The 22,407-nt window shown below is 35.7% G+C and overlaps 1 protein-coding gene across 2 annotated transcripts in view; it reads right to left on the bottom strand.

Moving 5' to 3' along the window:
- GMDS (GDP-mannose 4,6-dehydratase) overlaps positions 1-22,407 on the bottom strand; it is a 422,539-nt gene that overhangs the window by 353,094 nt on the left and 47,038 nt on the right. For both annotated transcript variants that reach the window (XM_044424558.1, XM_044424560.1), the window contains exons 2-4: positions 9,310-9,354; positions 7,315-7,402; positions 5,234-5,343 (exon numbers count right to left, since the gene is read on the bottom strand). In XM_044424558.1, the coding sequence (XP_044280493.1) occupies positions 5,234-5,343; positions 7,315-7,402; positions 9,310-9,354 (243 nt within the window). The remainder of the gene's footprint in view (positions 1-5,233; positions 5,344-7,314; positions 7,403-9,309; positions 9,355-22,407) is intronic.

The following is a 22,407-nucleotide window of genomic DNA, read 5'->3' as shown; positions in this document are numbered from 1 at the left end:
GCATGTTTACATCTTTTTCATATACTACATTGTAGCATGATCTCCACAGCAGCAGTCATTTATCATAGTCTGTAATATATTGCCTAATCTTAGTGACCTCAGCCATTTAAGCCATTTCCCTCAAGGTATTTTTTCCTGAATGAGACTGGGTTGGATCCAGATTCAGTAATACTTAAGAGTTGTCTAAGTGAATGGCTAACTTAATCTATAATGAATAACTTAGTTCCCATTGATTTTAGTAGTCTATTCTAAGTATGATTAGGTTTGAACCCAACCATTGTATTTGTTGGTACCATGTTCTATAACCAACAAAGGATTTATTCTAACATTACAAGTCACAAGAGTTCTTCTCAAAAATACTTTTTTTCAAAGCAAATAAATATAATGAGATTTGGGAAGATTTTGTAAAAGCAGTACTGATAGAAGGCAAAGGCTATAAACCCAATCAAGATTATATGAATTTCTGGAGGGGATATGGATATAATTGAAGTATATTATATAATATTAATTGTTATAGTATGTGAATGGTGGTAGTACTGGTCTCTGGGGTGGTGGGGGCACTTTATCATTTACTTTTTTATTATTGTGTTTTTGTTATATTATTGTGGTGATGTATTGTATTTATGTTTTTTTCTGTCTATTAAAAAATTAAAAAGGGGGGTGAAAAAAATACTTTTTTTCAGAAGTGTTTTCACTGCAGAACTCAACTGTTGCCTTAGGAACTTTAGGCACCATGCATCAATTTAAAGAAAGTAAACAGATTTGAATTAAGCAACTTCTTTAATTATTGCATAAATCATCTGTCCACTGGATAGACAGGTAACAGCTGGACTGTAAGAATGTAAACTTGACTAGCTACACCAAGGGTTCAAATACTGCATATGGAAGCGCTCCATCCTGTCAAGGAAATAATTTTTGCTCATTTCCTCTCTGCTGCAACCATTTGAACCACTGAAAACCTTTTTATATGATATGTGGACGTTCTCAAGCATATTGTCAAAGACCACAAGTGGCTATAGACTGATGGGGAATGTGGCTATCCCAATTCCAGCAGGAGCTTCCCATGATTGTGTGTAGTGTTTCACAGAATTGCAAGAAAAGAATTTTAATAATGCATTAAGTTTGACTTTCAGTAATGCAACATTACTTTTTGATATAGCAGCAAAATTTAAATGGAAAAATTCCAAATAATTACACTCATCAATGAACAGTTTGTTAACAAAATGTGTTTATTAGTAACATATATTTGTTTTCAAGGTGTTGTTACTCTGTACTTTGAACAAAAGCTCCCACAACAGCTTAAAAAGATTGATAAAATACTACCCTCAGGTTTACAGTATGAAAGGAACAGAACTTTCTTAATTGTTTCATAGTGTTTTAACTGTGTTTTTATTATTGATTTGGTTGTTTTGTGCTGCAAACTGTACTGGAAATTTTTCTATTTTTAAAAATGGGATTTAAGTATTAAAAACAAACTAGTTACTCACTTATTTAAAGAATGCTGGCCTGTGACAAAAATATTAATATATAGTACAAAGAGTTATATGCAAGTAAAAAGAAATGATACATGCTCTATTAATCCAGCTAAATCAACCTGTCTTAAAGATAACTGCAGAACATATTTTGCTGGCCAAATGAAGATAAGTGCATTTTCAAGCATTTATTTTGTTTCATTGAAAGAGATTTATGAAGTATATTATATAATTGGCTGCAATGCTCCATAAATAAGTAGGAGTATATGGATTCATTAGGTACATACAGAGGTTGAAAAGTTCAAAATAAGCCATATTAGCACCTCCAAATAAAAAACAGGGTGCTGCTATGATGGCCACCTATCTGGGTAATAAGTAACTAGTGAAGGCACCCGTTAAAGTAATATAGTATAGCAGGTGGTAGCTGGCTATCACCTGACTAATTATTGACAAAGCAGCATTAAACCAAGCAGTGTTAAATGAAGCATGTTGTTATCCTGATTTTTATATCTTTTAGTCCTTTCTTAACTTTCCTTAATACGTGACCAGAAATTATCTATTTTAAAAGTCATGATCTTCTTTATTTATGATTCAGAAAAATGTTGCCCATATTTCCTGGACTTCAACGGGCTCATTCTAAGAAGCAATTTAATCTCTGCCGGTTTCCTACAGGAAACCAGACTAACTTCCTATTACTTTATTCTCCTTAGTGTTTTGCAGGGCTTACATAACATTAACTGGAAGGGAAAACTACACAGACCAGCATAATCCCAACACACTCTAGAAATACCACTACATAAAAGTGAACAGAACAACAGCTTTGATTCTCCACCCTGAATCATACCAGCAGCCAACAGTAAGTTTATAGGGAGCGTGAAGTATCTCATTGCATATACTTTACATCTTGCGATATTCTCATGAGGCTAAAATGGACAAGGACCAAAATGGCCCACATATTTTGCCTCCACAGTTTGCCTTACCACACATGCATTCATTGTAAAAATGAGTTGCCAGTTCACTATTTGCACTCATATATCTGAAATATTTACTGAACAAACAGATGAGCAAACATGGTACTAACCACTACCCTTTATCTAATCTGAGGAATCTAAAAACATTTTTCATTTTTTCATACATTTGCTCTGCCTTTAAAAGAGATTCAATCTAGTATAACCAGAAAATATAGCTTAAATAAGCATGACTCCAGCATCAAAAGCAAAAAGATGATTACAGAAGATAAGCAACAAAATATCCTTACATTCGTTTAGTGTAGTTTAATTCACAAAGCCATGTGAGCTGCCAAAAACCAATATATTTTCTACTACTGCTAGTACTACAAGGATATGGTTAGCATATGCTAAATACCATCATGCACACAAATACCAGTTACCACTAATGATGGTTTGGGGAAATGTCTGGAATACTGACAGATAAGATTCTCTGCCTGTTCCACTCATAATAAGCAAATGGGTGAACTTTATCTTTAAATAGTCCAAAATAGACTATTTATGAAGAAGGCATTTTAGTCAGAGTTGTTGTGGTTGGAAGTGAGGGAAGTAAGGCAAGAAAAAATGGGCAGAATGCAAGCAAAACAAACATTCAGCTCACCCAGCATCAGAAATTCACCATGCAGGTTGTTAATCAAAAATGCAGATTTTATTTCACACATATTCATAAATTATTTGAAAAAGTACAGTGTATTTGCATGGCAAAAGCTGTGATTAAGTAAATTAGAAGTGAAATTCCTCCTCACAGTCATGCCAGAGAAAGAATGGGAAAAGGCAGTGTGTGAACTGAGATTCATTTAGATGGGTTCTTATCAACCTGTTGTTGCCATCATGTTATTTCCAACTTATGGCAACCCTATGAATAAAAGCCCTTCAAAAGCCCTCCTGTCCATGATAGCCCTTGTAAATTCAAGGCTGTGGCTTCCTTTATTTATTTATTTATTTATTTATTTATTTATTTATTTATGTAAAACATTTCTATGCTGCCCCCATCGCAACAAAGCCTCGGGGCGGCTCACAAAGAATATATAAATACATACATATATAATGATAATATAACAATTAAAAAATTAATAAAAGAGATTTGCTAATCCTATGGTTTAGTTTGACAACTGAACAGGATCAATGAGAAATAAAGTTGGATGAATATGATACACATAGGGGAAAAATGAAGGAAGGAAATTTGGGAAAGTGATTGTTGATTTCAGAAGTACATTCATTTTAAAGAATGATGATAATTTGTTTCATTCTATAATTATCCTTTCAAATGCAACTTTCCAAGTCTGAAGGGGAAAAGATTGACTGTGTGGTTTGATATGCAACAGATCATAAGGGAAACTAAAATAAAAGGTACAAATCAGAAAAAGGCAGAGAGTGCAAAGTTATATAAAAAATGGAGACATTTTATATTGATGGAAGAGAGAAAAGAAAGGGAGAAAGTAGCTGGCAGACAGAAAGTCATAAATATTTTGTCCAAGTTAGTAGAGTGACAGTCAAGAACAGACTGAAAATAAAGGGTCGAAAGATTGTAGGAATTTAAATAAGGAAAGCGAAACACTTGAATGCAAGTGCAAACATTCAGAGATTAAACCGACAGTCTCAATCACTATCTTGTAATGAATTTGAGATTGTGCTACAGCATTAGTATTACTGAAATGCACCACTGTTTATCTGGATTGCTATGCTAAATTTCACTTCTACCCACTTTGGATATTTATGTGGAAAACTGTCATATAAATTAAATCTTCATCATTAGTAATAACTCTTATTGTATTCAGTGAAAAATAACTGTATATAAAAGTGGAAAAACCACAAGGCTTATTCAGAGCAATTATGCAAACTGTTAGGGAAAACTGTTGACAGAGCAGTGGCCACACTCAAGAAAAACATACGATAACAATTTACCAAGTTACAAGAATGCACCAAGAGAAATACACATATACACAGTAGCAAAAAACCAAAAGCAGTCTAAAGAGGGCATGGATGTGTGTGCCCATCCAGTTCAACTCCATTTAAATTACTAACTCTCAATAGTACTAACTCTTTACTACTATTTAGATTACAGTGACAAAAAAGTAATAGTAATATTTTTAAAAAACTTTGCATACAACAGCCAATATAATGAAATAGGTTAAGAACAGTCTTAGATTGTATGACTTCTGAAGGTGGGAGTTTTCCAATCTGTTCCTTCTCACTGTGCATCCCTGCACAGTGCAAGAAGATACTCCCAAGGATGGGTAGTTTCTCTGGAATTCTATGTCACTGAAACATGGGAAGGAGAGATCAGTGGAAATCAGAGATTCCTTCTCTTATAAGATGAAGTCCCTGAGGATGACACTAGGGCTCCAATGGATCCTATTCATTATTTAAAAGTACAAAAGAATGCTGGCTTGGAGTCACACCTATTAGATCAGGCAGAAGGGATTTCAGTCTGCACAAAACAAAATCCTGAATATTGCTAATTTTCTCCTTCCACTTCTTGGGTAACTTCCTGTGCTATTCTGGAGAACTCTTCTCAGGAATGACTTCTGGGGAGGAGGAGGTCATTGCAATATGGAGAGAAGGGGAAAAACTAAGCAATTTCTCCTTGTTGTATCCAACCCCATGTATTTAATTTCTAGTTATAAAAAGCAGGTGGGATCTGGCAAATAGAAGTAGCAGCAAAATGCACAGGTTTCTGTGTGTCCCTCCACCACATGTAGCCATTTATATTTTTTATTATTGTAAAACCTCTACTTAATGAATATTACTTACTTTGACATGGCTCTGAGCTCCAAGATTGTAAATTTCAGTGGGCTTCACTTGATTAATTATCTTCACCAGGCACGTACTATCTGTGAGATCACCATAATGTAGCTTCATGTCTTCGGATGACAAAGTACATAGTTAGGATTGCAAAAGTTTGGCAGTCATATTTTCTGTACAGTATAATGTTTAATATACAGTCCCTATGTTTATTTTTCTTAAAAAGTATCTCATTTTATTCTGATGTTCCAATTTATAATCCATTGAGAAACTTTTTTAAAAGTTAAAGAGCAAATACTTTAAGCTATAATTATGGCAGCAAAATAGATCTCCACTTCTGATAATATACTACACAGTGATATTCATAGCTGATTCAGTCATTATTTTCCTGGTTATATAAGTTGCCAGGGTTCTTACCCTGATCTTACATCATCAACCGAAATATGAACATTACCACTTAACTTGCACTAGCATTTCTTTCATATGTAAGAAATTTTATAAGTTATCATACCTAGCATTTACCATCTGCATTGTATAAATAATATTAGATTTCTACCAATTAGACTTCTAATAGAAGAAGTCTCAGGAATGTGGGTTACTTATACATCAAACAAATGCTAATTCATACATTCTGATTAAACATATTGACTTAATGCAGGCTTTAAAGGTTTTTTAAAATAATTTAAAAACATTATGAAATCATTATTTTTTGATGACCATACATGATTGTTTCATTCACATACTTTATTTGTTTGTTTATTTATTTATTTAAGGTATTTGTTTGCCATCCTTTGCAAAAGCCTCAGGACAGCTTACACAAATAAAATACAAATACCTAACATAAAATAAATTAATTAACGACCCATAAGCAAATATTTGCTTATGGGAATCTCAAATAAAGAATAAAGTGAATGTTTTAATTGTATTTTAATTGCATAGCAGAAGAAAGAGTTGTTAGTTTACTTTTTTGTTGAGATAGCTGAGATGTTGCTACTAACCAGGCCCTGATGTTACCAATTCTCTGTACTTCATTTGGTTATGCAAAAGGTTTCATAAAGATTACAGATGGGCATGTCTGCATCCACTGACTAAAGGGCGTTTGTGTGCATTTTAGAAATGTTCAGTTTTCTTTGCACATTTTAGAATTCTCTGTGCTAAAGGATTATCTGTTTTTGTTTCACAGAATGCATCATAAGCTTGGAACTGTATGGAATTTCAAATATTAAATACTCCCAGGCCTACTTTCCATTCTTAGATATAAGAACTGGGTAAATATGGGGGGCATTTAACTGAAGGAATTTCTCAAATATCCAATGGGCAGCCAATGGACCTAGCATGACCAAGAAAGAATGTCTGCCCTGGCTCTCAGCCAAACATGGAAATCCCTGTGCAATTCATATCAACAAAGCCAATCTATATTCTGGTCCTAAACAAACTCTTTTGATTTATTGGCATTGTGTCACTTCTTTCAGTCACCATTAGTAATACACCTAATATTTGTATTTTCTCACTCAGAAAATTAACTCAACCTCCTAATGCTTGTTTCAGTTCAATGCCGGTAATACAGCCCCGAAGGTTCCCTGCCTCAGAATAAAACCCGAGATGCTGAGGAACTTAAGCCTTCCCAGTGTGTCCATATTCCATCTTGCTGCTTCCAAGCAGCCTCTCCCTCATCCCATTTCCCTTTTATCTTTCTCTGGAACAAAGGGGTAGCAACTCAGTTGGCATACTATTATGGATACACAGCAGGCCCAGTGAGCACTGAGTCATGTACCCTTTTCAGCACCACTGACATTTGTGAGAGCAATTCATAAATGAGCAGCATAAGGATGATCACCGCTAAGTGGTACCACAAGGTCTCAACTGAACTTGAAACTAACTTAATTGTTCTGAAAGAGTTCCAGAAAAGCTCCATTTTTCTAAGCCCAATTTCTAAGCTTGCCTGGAAGAGATCTGTAGGTCATTAGGCAACACAGCTGTTATCCTAGTGTGATACAACCTTGTAAAAACCTTCTAAACACACAACATTACCAATGCAACAAAAATGCACTATTTCTTGCACTCCATCCCACCTATAAACAAAGTCTTACTTCCTTCTATATGAGCCTGTGGGTTCTTGTAAAGATGTTCAATCCGTCCTGTGTTAAAAGAACTAGATCTACGAACAATCCCATGTATCTGTAATTTAAAAAAAGAAGTTTTTATATTCTTTATTTTTTTTCCTCTGTGGTTAAAATGTTGCTAAAAATTGCACTAATGATGTGAATAGGTCAGAATTCACAATCCATACAGACAAGTTTCAGGTGGGCAACTCTTAAACATTTTCTGGTGTCAGGCCAAATTAGATGTATTGGCTATCTCAAGTTTGCGATACAAAAGCACCCAGACTATTTGGGGTAGGGCCAAAGGAGCTATGAAAGTACAGAACACACCTCATCATCATAATTATCATCATCGTTTGCAATTTCCCCCACCACCACCCTATTCTCTAGAAGCTTTTTCTTCTTACCCGAATCATATTCTATAAGTGACTTTGGATGAGAAAAATGTTCTTAGGTAATAAGAATGAAGGAAAATCACAGCAGGAGGAAGTTTCTGCACTTTCAACCACATGATTCTTCGCTCATGAAATCAGCTGTCCCCACTGTCTTTCTGTGTGACTGATGCACTTCTTATAGCCACTGCCATATCTTGTTTGATTCTCAAATGCATCTAATGCCATAATCAATATCTTGGATGCACTGGTTTCTTTAGTGACTTCACTGTATGAGCAATGCAGAGAACAATTTATATTGAGTTCCTTCCTCCTCGCAACAACAGGTTCCAGGGCCACTACTAAATGGAGGAGGAGTTTTTACTAAACTTCACAACATCAGATGCAAATTATACTTGTTTAGTAATTTATTTTACTTCTACTTGTTAATATAGTTCCATGATCATAGTATCAGGATGTAAATTAGGTCAGTTTTTAAATATATAAGCTTTGTATTTTAAAACTAGCTTTTCACCCACACACACACACACATATATACACAAACTTAGAGAAAGTTGGTTAAAAAAAAGGCTCAAGCAGTAACACTAAGTAATTTTTAGCACTAGTATATACAAAGAAGAGGAAGGGGAAGGGGTTACAAACCAAAAATGAAAATTTATACTGGGGTAGGGAGAGACACAGAAATATAGAGTTGGTTAGAGAAGCTAATGTGAGTTCAAGAAAATATACGGTGACGAAATTGTGAAGAAGGATATGACTGTTCTCCTCATTCATTCATTCATTCATTCATTCATTCCATTTCTACAGCACCCACTAGCCAAGGCTCTCTGAAAAATAGCTGAAGCTATGAGAAACAGAGAGGGTTGAACTTCCAAGAATGGAATACAGTTTGGCTTAACCAGGCTATAATACCGAGGCACTTGGGTTTTTTAAAACTATCTAACAGATGATGGACAAAGTAATAGAATGTGGAGTGTTTGTCCAAGTATTACAAAAACTGAAGTTCTGCATCATTTATCATAAGAAGGTAACACATCAAAAGTTCTAATGTTGCAGAACTGTTCAATACAGTTCCATTTACTTTCTTTTCAGTAATATAACAATCTGAATAACTGCTTTGTGTGTTTAATATTTGACAAACAGAAGGACAATGGACATAATATCCCAAACAATATAATATTGGGATATAATATCCCAAAATATCCCAACAAAAGTCAAATTATTTCAGTAGCTTTTTTTTAAAAAAAGCAATTTATTCTTCTCTTTTTAATGTAACACACTGCACCATAATAAACTCACAATTCTTTTTTCTGCAGCTTTGCCTCACAGAGGCTGCTGTTTATCTGAACATGCAGGAAGTGTGCAAAAACAGCTATACCCTGAGGATTGAAGGGATTCCACCATTGGACACTCTATGATAAATAGTACAATGAGCTGGCATGATTACAGGTCCTGTTGCACATTCTTTTCTAAAGTTTTGATTTGTTATCTAAAGCTGAGTGGAAAACATATGCAGAGAGGAACAGCAGCAAGGAAGCTCTTCCAAATTATTCCGTGTGTCTGCAGTCAGTCACTAAGACTAGTCACTCACCTCATAGCCCTTTTCCAGCAGGAACTCTGCCAAGTATGAGCCATCCTAAGAAGAGTAAAGATAGGAAAAGGTTAAAAAAAAGTATCTGTGCATGAACCTTTTACGTTCTGCATGCCTTAAAAGTATTGTAAATCACTACTCAGTTTTAACTAATCTCATACATATGTATAATGCCCAGTTAACACCAGACTTTGTATATAAACATTGTATAGCATCCACCAAAAGAAAGCAACTTTCATGTTATCAACAATTCATCAGTGTTTCATTTTTTGTTATCGCTTTCCCTTTCTCTCCCCTGCTCCTGCAATTTTATATGCATCACAAAAAGAGTTGGTCTGTTCTCTCTTTACTACTGACTTACTTTTCATTGTCTATGTTAAATAATTTTCCTATGAGCATTACACAGGGATGCTATATATCAGCCTTCCCCAATTTGATGCACTACATGTTTAGACTGCAACTCCCAGCATTCTTGTTAAGTGACCATGCTGGCTCGTGCTAATGGGAGAGGTATATAAACCATCAATCTGAGATTATGGAAACTGATATCTTGCCAGGTACCTGTTTCTAAACAAACCATTAATCAAGAATAGAACAAACCTTAATTCTGCTAATAATCATGAAGATGCTCCATGAGTCCCCAAAACGTAACTGTTAGTTTGACTGTGTACTCCTCCCCAATTATTATTGCTTATTCTTTTATATAAACCAAGAATATACAAAATGAAGCAGATTTATCAGTAAATATTTAAATGATAAAATGATTTATAAAATTGAACATATATTAATATATTACGTGCACATGTATTGTGTGAGTAATGCCAGTTATGTTTTAAAACATTCCAGCAACTACCCTTACAAAAAATTTCCACTGTGCTCTTCCCAATGACTATCACAATGTAATTGATACATCAAGGTCTACTACTACAACTATGAAGAAACACAGGTATAGAAAGATACTATACATTAGACATGCACACACACAAACAAAACTAAACAAACAGAACAAGACAATAAATGATTCACAACATAGTTCTAAGCATTTCTATTCAGAGATCTCACTATGTTCAGTGAGACTTAAGCCACAGTAAGTGTGAATCAGACTACAGGCATAAGAGGTGCTTAATGTGCTCCAAGTCAGTTCTTGTTCTAATGAAAGCAAGAATATACAAAGACCAAAAGCATGTCTGGTTATTTCAGGTAGAATGCCATACATGCCTCTTTTTGAATGACAATTCAAATTTGAAGGTATAACAGCTTCAGTACTTGAACCTATTACATCCATTCCCCTATTAATTCAATGTAACAAATGCATCTAACTGAATAAATATAGGAAAATTGTTTACAATTAATTTTTCACTGTTACACTCAAAGTGTGTCAGGGCAATATTTAATTTAGCAAATTTTGCACATAACAAGACAGGGGTAACAACAAAGCCTGTATTGCAAATCTAAATGTTTGGCATTTTAGGTGTATTTGAAACTAAAAAGGTTAAGCTTACCAGAAAACATTCACCATATTACTGATAAATATGTACTGAATGATAGGGCATGCTATGCAGAATATATTGGAGCCAGTGTGGTGTAGTGGGTAAGAGTGCAGGACTGGAGCTCTAGGACATCTGGGTTCTAGTTCTCACTCAACCATGAAGCTGAGTGACTCTGGGCCAGTCACAGACTCTCAGCCCAACCTACCTCACAGGGTTATTATTGTGAGAATTAGATTGAGAAGGAGAATTATGTAAGCCATCTTGAGTTCCTTGAAAGGAAGAAAGGTGGGATACAAATATAATAGAAATAAATATATTATGATTTCATTAGAAACTTTACAACATATTCTTAAGAATGTAACATAAATATTTTAGGCTTTTAGCCTTTTGCATACTAATATAGAGAGATGAAAAATTAAGTCTTGGCTTAAATATACAATATACATGTCCCCCTGGCTATTAAAATGTCAGGTGTAAGATAAAAATCCTACTAGTTCAGTTTCTAAGGCTACCCAAAGTGATAACTATGAGCTATCTTCCCATTCCCTCAATATGAACAAGGTAGATGGATTTACTTGTTCAGCTTGATTATATAACCTGTTAAAATCAGAAATGAATGTAGTGAAGGCAACAGAAAAGGATAAAGGATAGAGGGTTCTGATTATTTAGAATGTTGATGGGAAACAGCTCTGAGGACAACTGTACCCTGTCAATAAGGTCTTGTTCTTCTCACCAGGGCTCTTTCTCAAACTTTCCAACCATACTGGAACATTTTGAACTAGCAGTGGCATTCACTTCCTTTGTATTTCCTTTCCAGGTCTAACAAGTGATAGAACATGACATGACAATGAGTGGGAAACAAGCAACAGTTAAAAATCGGTAGTTTCTGATTCCAACACAGTACTGCTATTTTACTTTTTAGTGAGCTCACAGCATGCACTGTAATGACGAATTTTTCAAGATACATTATCTCAGTCTGTTTGTACAAGTTCTCTTCTTTTTTCAAGTGAGGTAGTGATCAGCAACATCATACTCAAAAGTTTGATTAAACTGTCAGCCTATGTTTATGTTTTTCTTTGCTTCTAGACTTTCAAACAATCTAACTGGAACTCAAGTGTGCTACTAAAGTATCACTATCCTATTTACAGTGTTATAAAGCATATTTAGAGTGTTATCTCATGATGTCTTGTCGGAATCAAGCTTCACTGCACTTAGGCAAGTTTCAGGTAAGTGTCTGTAGATATTGCAGCCTTAGGGATAATTTACAAAAAGAGACATCCATTTATTATATTTTAAATATGCCCAATGATTTGTGGGGAAATTATTTTAACAAGCAATTTAATGCAATACAAAACAGTTAAAATATAAAACACCATAAACATTTTTGAAAGCTTAAAGAACAAACAGAATCAGTGTAAATAGATAAAGATTGGCCCTTTTTTCAGCAACTCAATTTATACTCTGTAAAAGAGGTTTTACTTCAGTCTGGTCTTGCCTGACACAGAAACAAAGAAATCAGAATAATTAAAAACAATACTGATTTTAATAATTGGATTGAGTATTTCTGATTGGAAAACCTGTAATAAAATAAAATGTATAGACTCACAATTGTAGAAATTATTTGCCAGATCAGATAGCAAATATTTTAGCACTCTATCATTAAACCATTTTAGTAAGGACTGTGCTGTTAATGTTGTTCCTTGATCCCTCGTTGAATCAAAGGGCCCTCCATAAAGAGAAGGGAAGAACTAAATACAAACCAATGAGATTATCTTTTGCACACACTTCTGCCCACAGCCAGTTATCACTAAATACCTAGAGCTAACTGTGACCTCTGAAGACATTGCTTGGGCCATAGGTTTCTTTTCATATTCCCTCTACCTCAGCTGTGGTCACAGTTCAGCTTTCCCAGCACTTACTCTCCAGAATGGCCTTTGTCTAGGCCAGTGGTAGCGAACCTTTTAGAGACTGAGCACCCAAACTGCCACCCAAAACCCACTTATTTATCATAAAGTGCCAACACTGCAATAAAACCTGAATACTGAGGTTTTAGTTTAGAAAAAACAACTCTTAAAGAAAAACACAATAACAGAGCTTTAATGATACAGATTTTTATTGAAAGGTAAAAGTTTGCATATGGCGTGCTTTTGTACAATTAATGTGATCTTCATTGTTGTATGCATGCTGATAATTTGTCAAATCTTGGCTCATACTTCGTTAGCTTGAGAGCAACAATGCAGCACTCAGGTCATCTATTAGTCTGTTTCTTGTATCAGATTTGATATAATTTGTTAATAAAAACAAATGTATTAAAACTCACAGCCAGTACAAGCAACTGTATATATATCCTTGGCAGTGCACTGACCGGCCATGTGAAAGCTCAGACGAGTCACAGTTAATGAGTTGTGGCTTGTGACATCATCACCTGGTGCCGCTACTCCTTTCCAAGCATGTGCATGGCCCCTATGTGTGCTGTTATCCGATGCTCGGCTGCTGGGGCATCGCTGGGGCAACTTGGCTCGCGTGCTGACAGAGAGGGCTCTGTGTGCCCACTGCAGCACGTGTGCCATAGGTTCACCACCACTGGTCTATGCAAACCAGCCTTGTCTTTACTTCTCTCCTCTCATTCCCTAAGTATCTGAATTATTCAACTAAAGATAGCGTTGTTTTTATGAGAGAGAGCACCTCTTAGAATTCTGTGGAGTTTCCTGTTTTTACATGCCAATTTCCCCAAAGCAGAGTAAGAAATTATACCCACAGCCCATCCAGGAAGTTCTTGCTTTTCCATAGTAAGAATCATGCCTTTTGCATGTCACTCTCTTTTGAGATCATTTTATCATAACCAAACTCAATTTTCTAACCATAGTTAGAAATATAATTTAAGGGTGTTAAAGGAATAAGCAGACTGATCCCAAAGGGGTACATAATAGAAGACATTGTTGTATATGTCAAACCCCCCCCCCTTTCTCTCTCTCGTATCCCCACCCTTTTGTAATATGGGAATAATGGCAATAAGCTAACTTGTTGATTTGTAATGATTACTGGCATAAAAATGTAAAATGTTTAAAATGTTAATAATGTAAAATGTTAAAAATGCTAAGAATGAAGAACTGTTAACAATTAAGAATACTAACTATAATTCCCCAACACAATACTATAAGGAAGAATAACATTTTTACTTTTCCAGAATGTAGCATCTGCAGAAAGCCTTTCCAAAAGCACCGGTTTTCCAAAAGAACACAATGGAAAGATATATAAGAAAATCAGCAGAAATATTTTTATTCCAAGAGCTAGTTGATGTGTTTCTCGTTCTAGACTTATTTCACTCACAGAAAATACATTAAGAAGTAAAATGAGGGAATAATAACTGATGATACAAAAATAATTAATTATTTAATTAGAATTATTTCTACACCACTAAGAACTTTAAACATTTTGAAGTGGTTTCCATCATTATATGTTTTTTGTCACCAATAAGACCTTTTTATTCAACCAATATTTTAATGTTAATAGATTTTAATTATTATCATAATTAATTATTTTAATCTGTTTAACTTATTTTAATAATTAAATTTATTTCAGTCATGGGATATCTCGTTTATTATTGTTTGGGGTATGTACATTATTTATATTTATTACTGCGTTTATATAAGTTGTGAGCCGTCCAGAAAGGAAAGTGATTGGATGGACTAGAAATATCCTAAATAAATAAATAAATAAATAAATAAATAAATAAATGTAAATATTAAAATCACAAATAAAACCACATTTAAATTAAACTTTTAAAACAATGAAACTCCAATCATTGTAATAACTTTACCAAAAAGTAAAGCTCTGAGCATGACAATTAGGTGATTTCTACCCACCCCAATATCCAGACCACCACTCCTCCAGCCAGAAGCAAAGGCCAAATCAAGGGTATGCCTTGCCCTATGAATTGGGTTAGTGATGAACTGAGCCAGCCTCAGAGTTGCCATGGAGTGCACAGAGTCTTAAGCTGGTCCTGTCAGGCCTTTCTCCACTGAAGTTGCCAAGAAGCAACTTCACTTCCACTTTCCATTGATCACAGTTCAGTGTTTCATCAAACCATGCTTGGTGTTATAGTTTGTTTCAACAAGCCAGCTGTATAACCCATTTAAACCAAATGAATGAATAAATAAATAATCAAACATGTTGCTGCTACTGCTGTAGTTGTTACATGGCCTCAAGTTACTTTCAAACTATGGCAACCCTATGAATGAAAGTCCTCAAAAATGTCTTGTCCATGATAGCTCCATTCAGCTCTTCCAACCTCAAGGCCACTGCTTCCTTTACAGATTCAATATGCATCTCATTTTTGGACTTTCCTTTCAACTTCTGCCTTTACATTCCCTAACATGATTGTTTTCTCTGGTGAGTCTTGTCTTCCCATGATGTGTCCAGGTTTGACAGCCTCAGTTTTGTCATTTTTGCTCCTAGGGAAAGCTCTAGCTTGATGTCATCTAGAAACCACTTGTTTGTCTTTCTGTTGGTCCAGGGTATTCACAAAGCTCTCCTCCAACACCATGCATCCATTTTCTTCCTGTCAAGTTCACTTTCCAGCTTTCATACATTGTACTTGGGAATACAATGGTTTGGATGATATTGACTTTGGTCTTCAGTAAAATGTCCTTACACTTGATGGTCTTTTCTAGTTTTTTCATTCTTGCCCTTCCAGGTCTCAATCTACTTCAAATTTCTTGGCTGTAGTCTCCCTTTGAATTGAGACTGAGCTGAGATATAGAAAATCTTCCACAATTTCAATTTGTTCATTATTAACAGTAAAGTTCTGTATTTTTTTCTGTGGGCATGATTTTTGTTTTCTTAATATTCAACTGCAGTACTGCCTTTGTAATTTCTTCACTCACGTTAATCAGGAACTGTTTCAAGTCAATGATGCTTTCTGCCAGTCATATGGTATCATCTGCATATCTTAAAATTAATATTTCTTCTGTCAATTTTCACTCCTTCTTCTGCCTCTAATCCATCTTTCCTTATGATATGTTCTATGTACAGATAAAATACATCCCTGTCTGACACCTTTGCCTACGTGGAACCATTTAGGTTTCCATATACTGTTCTAATTGTAGTTTCTTGTCCATAATACAGGTTACACATCAAGACAATCAAGCGCTAAGGCACACCCATTTCTTTCAGGACCATTTAAATAAACCATAGTTAACATTAACCATAGTTTATCATTTTGCCTCATACAATAAAAGCAGTTGCATATGTTTATCCTCACACAAAATTTAAAGAAATGATGTGCAGGTTCAGGGAAATCGGGGTGACCTCCAGATATTTCATGCTACAGCTACTATTATCCTTAACAATTGGTTATACTGACTGGAGCTGATGGGAGTCTAAATAGGTGAAGCATACTACTGTATTCCCAACTGGTAGTGTAATATTGGTGCTGGCTTTAGTTACCATTGCTGATGAATGCTACCTTAAAAGTTTACTGAAATATTGCAATGTACAAGAATATTTTTTTCAGGGTGATGAGTTTTGCAATAAATTTATTCCAACTAAAAGTGTTTATTCCTATGTGCTTTTCCACAAAGAAATCACTAATAATGCAAGCATTGAAAAATGGTTTTGGTGGACTATATAATTCTGATCAGGATGAATATTATGTGGAAAAAAATTCTAATATTGAAACATGTTGTATTTATATATAGACTCCAGGATGGCTCACACACAGAGGCAGCAACTCATGGGTTAATTAATTTGTTGGGTTTGCAAGTCACATCTAAGTTGTGTATACAAACTCTGATAGACCTTACATATTCTTAACCTGCCTTGCCCCCACCTAGATATGTGATAGTGCACTACAAGTAATGTTTAGAGTCATCAGTTGGAAAGCATTCCTTTGAGGTCTAATATTACCCAGACCCTCCAAAACCACAGGGCCTTGTGTTAGCCAGTATGAAGTAGGTCATACACTGATCCCGATCTGAGAACCAGTGTGGTATAGGGGTTAAGAGTAAAGGGCTAAGACTGAGGGGATCTGGGTTCTAGCCCCAGCTCAGCCATGGTGCCAATTGGGTGACTTTGGACCAGTCACAGACTCTTAGCCCCACCCATCACGCATGGCTGTTGTGAAGATAAGACTTGGGAGCAGCAGCAAGAAAATTATGTAAATCGCTTTGAGTTTGTTGTAAGAAAAAGTGGGGTATAATTTAGATAAACAAGGAAACCTAGAACCTCAGTAATCTTTGTGGAAATCCTCACTTTGCTCCAAAGTGAATGTTGAGGCACAATCCATTTTAATTTATTTAGAAGATGGAGACAGTGATCCTTTGGAACCTAGATGACATCTAGGAGGCCAGATATACTTCAGATTTTGAGAACTGAGGTCAGAGACCAAACTGGTGGGGAAAGAACTACAATGGCTGCCTCTCCATGGTCAGAAAACTGGAGGTATGGGGGCATTTCAGGGGGCAGGGAGAGAAGGACAACTATCTTAATTTCAAACATTCAAAACAATATATTAAATTTGCTTTGAAATGGCAAAAATTTATTTCATTGGTAAAGGAGGGTTATGAGGTATTTGGTTTTGACCTCATTTACACATATTTCTAACATAAAAAGAAAGCACATAAATGTATTGTTTGTGTTTTAATACTTCTTTTCTTCACCAGTGGTAGCAGAGGGCCTGGAAAATATCTTATTACACTAACAATGCAGTGCTTCATTAGTAATATGTACCTTAAGAAAAAAAAAAAAAGATTGGTTGTGAGTGAATGTGACACCTTTGTTTTATAGAACAAAGTACCACTTGCTCAATAGGCTCATCAATCTGAGATGGAAACAAAATGAAAGTCAAATTAAATGCAGGGGTTTTTTTAAAGCTACTTTGTACTAAAATACTTTCAGTTTGGTTATACAAGACATTTAATCAAACACAGAAACTTTAATAAATTTGTAAAGATTGTATTCTATTTTTAGCTAAGAGGTAAGAATTGTGTAAGTGGAAAGTCTTTAATTTGTTTTCTGGCTTGGATCTAAAGGGAAAGTTGGGTTTCCTCTTCTGGCTGAAAATAATTAAAGATTAGGAGGATGTCCTGTGCTACCAAATCCAATAAACAGTCTAGAAGTAATTTTGGAGACATCTAATAAATTAGTCCCTGAGTATTTAAAGGGAAACATCTTGCATACTCAGTTTCAGTGAATGAGTTTGACATTCTGTACACCTGTGAATCTACTAAATGCAATATAACTTAATTCTTCTGAAGTAAGAGTCCGATTTTGACCTAGCTCAGGAAGTACACATCATATATTACCTTGTATGGACCCAGCACTGTTCCAGTATGTCCCTATTCTGGACTAATAGACAATTACATGGGACAAAGTCTTCTCAGAAGTAACACGTATAAGAAGCTATGAGAACCTGGTGTACTTCCTCCTCAGCTTCATCCTTCCTGGTCATTCAGCAAAAGGCACAAAGGCACTTGTGTCCAAGTAAACATTTTAGGGTATTTAAGTTTTTTGTGGCTAAGATTTCGCTATCACTGATACATTTAAAGCTGTTTAAAGTGTATTGTAGATTTAATATTTTAATATGTATTTGGATTGTTTTGATATTGTGAGCTGCCTTGGGGATTTCTATTGAACAACAAGACAGAAATTGTCTAGCATTATAAGGGCAGTCATTTTGCACCCTCCCAAAAGCTGTTTCAGTCACATTTCCAGAGCCTAGCAGTTGCAGATCCAACAGTCCAAGAGTGCCAAGGTGGTCAACACAAGGAGGGACCAGGCAAAAAGTATGGTATCATCAATCTAGATTACAGGCAACAAGGTTTGAAGCCAACACAGAAGCCAGAAGAAGAATCTGAGTTGCGTCCAAAAGCATTTTGGCCAGGAAGATGTCAAGGAAGTTATCTAGAGTCAAGTTATGGGACACTTGATCCCGGAAGGTTTGGACAACAATGTTTCCCACAACTTTCTCAGCCTTGTGCTACTGTTTTTATGCAGAGATTGTCACGGCTTCAGCTAAGAGCTGTTAGTGACTAGAGCTGAAAAGGTCCTCTTTATTAGTAAGAGGACCTTTGCAAATAGATTTTTCCTCACAAGGACGCCTCTGGCTCAGTATAGCATTCTTTCTGAATTCCTGTCTGTTCAGGTGAAAACTCCGCCATGGTCTTAGAGGTTTTTCCACCTCTAGGCAGAGAGGCAGAGTCCTTGTCCTCCACAGATGATGCCATCATGACAGTCACCCCTGAGGATCTGGGCTCCACCTGACCTCCTAGCAGAACCTAAGCATTGCTGGTTGTGGGTGGTTTCTAATTCTCCAGCTCGTTCTCTAAGGAGGAATCTTCCAGTAAGGTCATGACTCTTTCACATAACCTTCAAGTTATTTTAGTATTTTCAGAAACCTGCCCTTTCTAAAACAAAAATATTTCAACCTATTTTAATTTCCAAAACATTTGAAAATATAACCAGTAAATACTAAACAATCAAAAACATGAAATCAAGAAAAGTTCATATGTATCCTTTTCTATCCCAATAGTTTGTAATCATCTCTCAGAATTCTTAAGCACTCAGTCAGGTTTTGATATGTGAGATTTCAGATATACAATTGTCCTCAATCAATCAATTGATTGGAATGTCTACATATTAACTTTGCAATGTGATGTTAAAGTATTCAAAAAGGAAATCCAATAAGGTAAAAGAAACCTTCATAAAAAATGTAGATAGTACTGTGACTATGTATGAACCCAAATAAAAAGAACTTGTATGAGATACTGAGATACAGGAAGACTGAACTGATGAACATGAACTGGAGATGTTGTATTGCAAAGCAGCAGCCCTACAATAACAGAACATGAACTGTGAACAGAATTTGTGTGCACGCAGTAGGGTTGCTGAAGCTATTGTTGACTGCAGACCACCTCCACTATCTTCGTAATAGCTGTTCCCCAGACTCAAAGGCATTAGGAACTGCTGACACACAGCTTGAGCAGTTGCAAGCAGGGAATTAGTGCAGATGCCTGGGGCACATGCAGAAGCACTTATGCACACCTAAAGGGTTCTTCAGATCCCTCTCTAGACACTTAAGCTATAGAGCTGAAAAGCTGAAGAATCTTAGCAGACTAGAAAGAGAAGCTGAAGAACTAAGTAATGACAAATTCTATTGCAATAAGGATTGAACAGTTACTATTGACCCCGTATTCCCTAATGTAATTGTATTGTTATCCAGCTGTTTATACTGAAATATACAGACAGAGCCTCTTTGTTTAATCTACAGAGTTTTAGATCCCCCGCTACTCACTTTTGTGGTTTAACAAGTTAACTTGCCTTACTCTTGACTGAAGACCACCCTTTGTTTAGTAATAAATTGTTTTACAAGTCCAACCTCCTGCTCTCTCATCTACTTGATGACCATCTGGAATTCCATTAATAAATTTTGTCAGTGAACTTCTTCAGACACAAAGCAGTTACACTAAGTATGTAATTTCAGTACTTTCAAATAATAGAACAAGTTGTGCAAATGTCAAACAACTAGCAGCCTGTGAACCTATTATGTTTACTTAATAACTGGAAACAGCAACATACTAGTCTCTCAAGTGAATTATACAAGAGAATAATTGTATTCCACATAGAAGTGTACTTAATTTTGGAATGTTAAACATTTGAACTATGTTTACACTCTATTTACTTGATATAGCAGAATTTCTTAATCACTGACAGTCCCAAATCTCTGTATTCATAATTCTGATATTTAGGGTAACATGACCTTGCAATTAGCTTTATAATAACATGATAATTTAGATTAATATTAATCAGGCTTTCACACTATTTTAAGCTCAGAATTCTAGTTCCTTGTTAAAAATGCCAAAAATGCCAAAAGCATTTTTCAGAAGATATTCTGCTGAAAAATGCATTATGTTGAAGATATTCAACATAAATATTGTTTGTTTGTAAAATATTAAAGCATGGCATGAATCTAGCTTTTATATTCTATGGGCAAATGACCCTTCTAACTATGAGAGGATTCTGATTCTTTGTTTTGTCATTGATTCCCCCATTACACTGCAGCCACACATTGACCTGAAAATGTGCTCCAAATAGTTAGGACACCTTCTGAAACAGTGAGATGGGGGTGGTGGTACTAAAGGCTTCCAGAGAAGGAATATATTAACGAAAACTGAGTCCTTCCCTTTTCTACTGGCAAAGGTATTCTAGCCAGAACTCTTATGAGAAGATGCTACCACTGGCAGAAGAAAACCTTGGACCTAACTCTCAATCACAGGACTGGATTAAATGTATTTATCAGGTAACAAAGTTTAATGAAAAGACCTGCTGCTGTGGTGCCTCAGTTATTCCACCATCTTCTCAATGCTCAAGAACAGTATATAAAACTTCCGATAGCAGGTGGTATGGTAGGAAACATTTTTAAATGCTATGGTTAAAAATATTTAGCATATTGTAAGGAGACTGGAGACAGCTGTAAACACAGTAAAAGCCAAGAGCTCATGTCCTTAACTTTCTGCCAAGCAGACAGCAAATTTAAAATTATAGTTATGACTAATATTAACTACTGAACCAGTTTAGGATATTAATGGAAAATCTCAGACAGGAACTAGGACCACAATGATTTGCAAGCCAATCTTTTTGCAGCCATCTATACATGAATAATGATCCACACAGACTTCTGCGATAGCCAAAGAGCAACAAGATTTGTCACATATCCTAACATGGAGAAGTGTAAATCCCTTAATATCTGATGACAAAACCAAACCATACTTTTTCCATTCACTTACACTAATATCTTTCCACATACTCCATACCTGGAAAGTAGTTGAAGCAGCCCAATAATTTAGTAAGGTACTTTGGCATAGTTCTATCTTGGAAACTACTGGAACCATTCACATACTTCAAGTTAAACAATATGCTCCAACAGTTTGATAATATTGTGTCCTTCAATTACGTGTTCATTTTTTATTCAAGAAACAATACTGGGCTGAATACAATTCATGCATATTTTAATTTCCTACATTTTTATCCCATCCTTCCTCCAGGGAACCCAGGTTGACATAAAATAAGTATTTTCTTTTTATCCCCACAACAACCTGTGAAGTCAGCTGAGCTGAGAGACAGTATGACTGGGCCAATGTCACTGTGACATATCCCAGGCATCCCTAGGCAGCTATAAATGCCACAATTTCCATTTCAACACTCCAAGCTGACTCTCGCTTTCCCCTGCTCCCATGGTTCTGTCTTCTGTGGCTTACAATACCTTCAGGAATCAACTGGAGGCCACACGATCAGGTCCTCCAGGACTATTATTTCATCTGTTTGAATTCCTCCCTCTGGCAGCTGCCCAGCTCCCACTGAATACATTTGGTGTCTGAGATCTTCTTTTTCCCATTAGTTGGTGAACAGCAACACAGGAGGTATGGAGTTCCAGGTGGGTCTCATCCACCCCAAACAATTTAATTACTTTAGGGGGCCATCCAATGTGAGAATGTATTGTCTACCATAATAATCCATGTTCTTAGGCTGCAAATGTATGCAATTACTAGGGAGTAATGCCCATTTTCCAAGTGAATCTATACTTGCTCTCCTTCCCCATATCATCATCAAG

This window comes from Varanus komodoensis, unplaced genomic scaffold (genome assembly GCF_004798865.1).
Source record: "Varanus komodoensis strain SLA01 unplaced genomic scaffold, ASM479886v1 scaffold14_3, whole genome shotgun sequence".
NCBI classification, from domain to species: domain Eukaryota; kingdom Metazoa; phylum Chordata; class Lepidosauria; order Squamata; family Varanidae; genus Varanus; species Varanus komodoensis.
The sequence above is the reverse complement of the archived record's forward strand: the minus strand, read 5'-3'. Positions and strand labels throughout refer to the sequence as shown.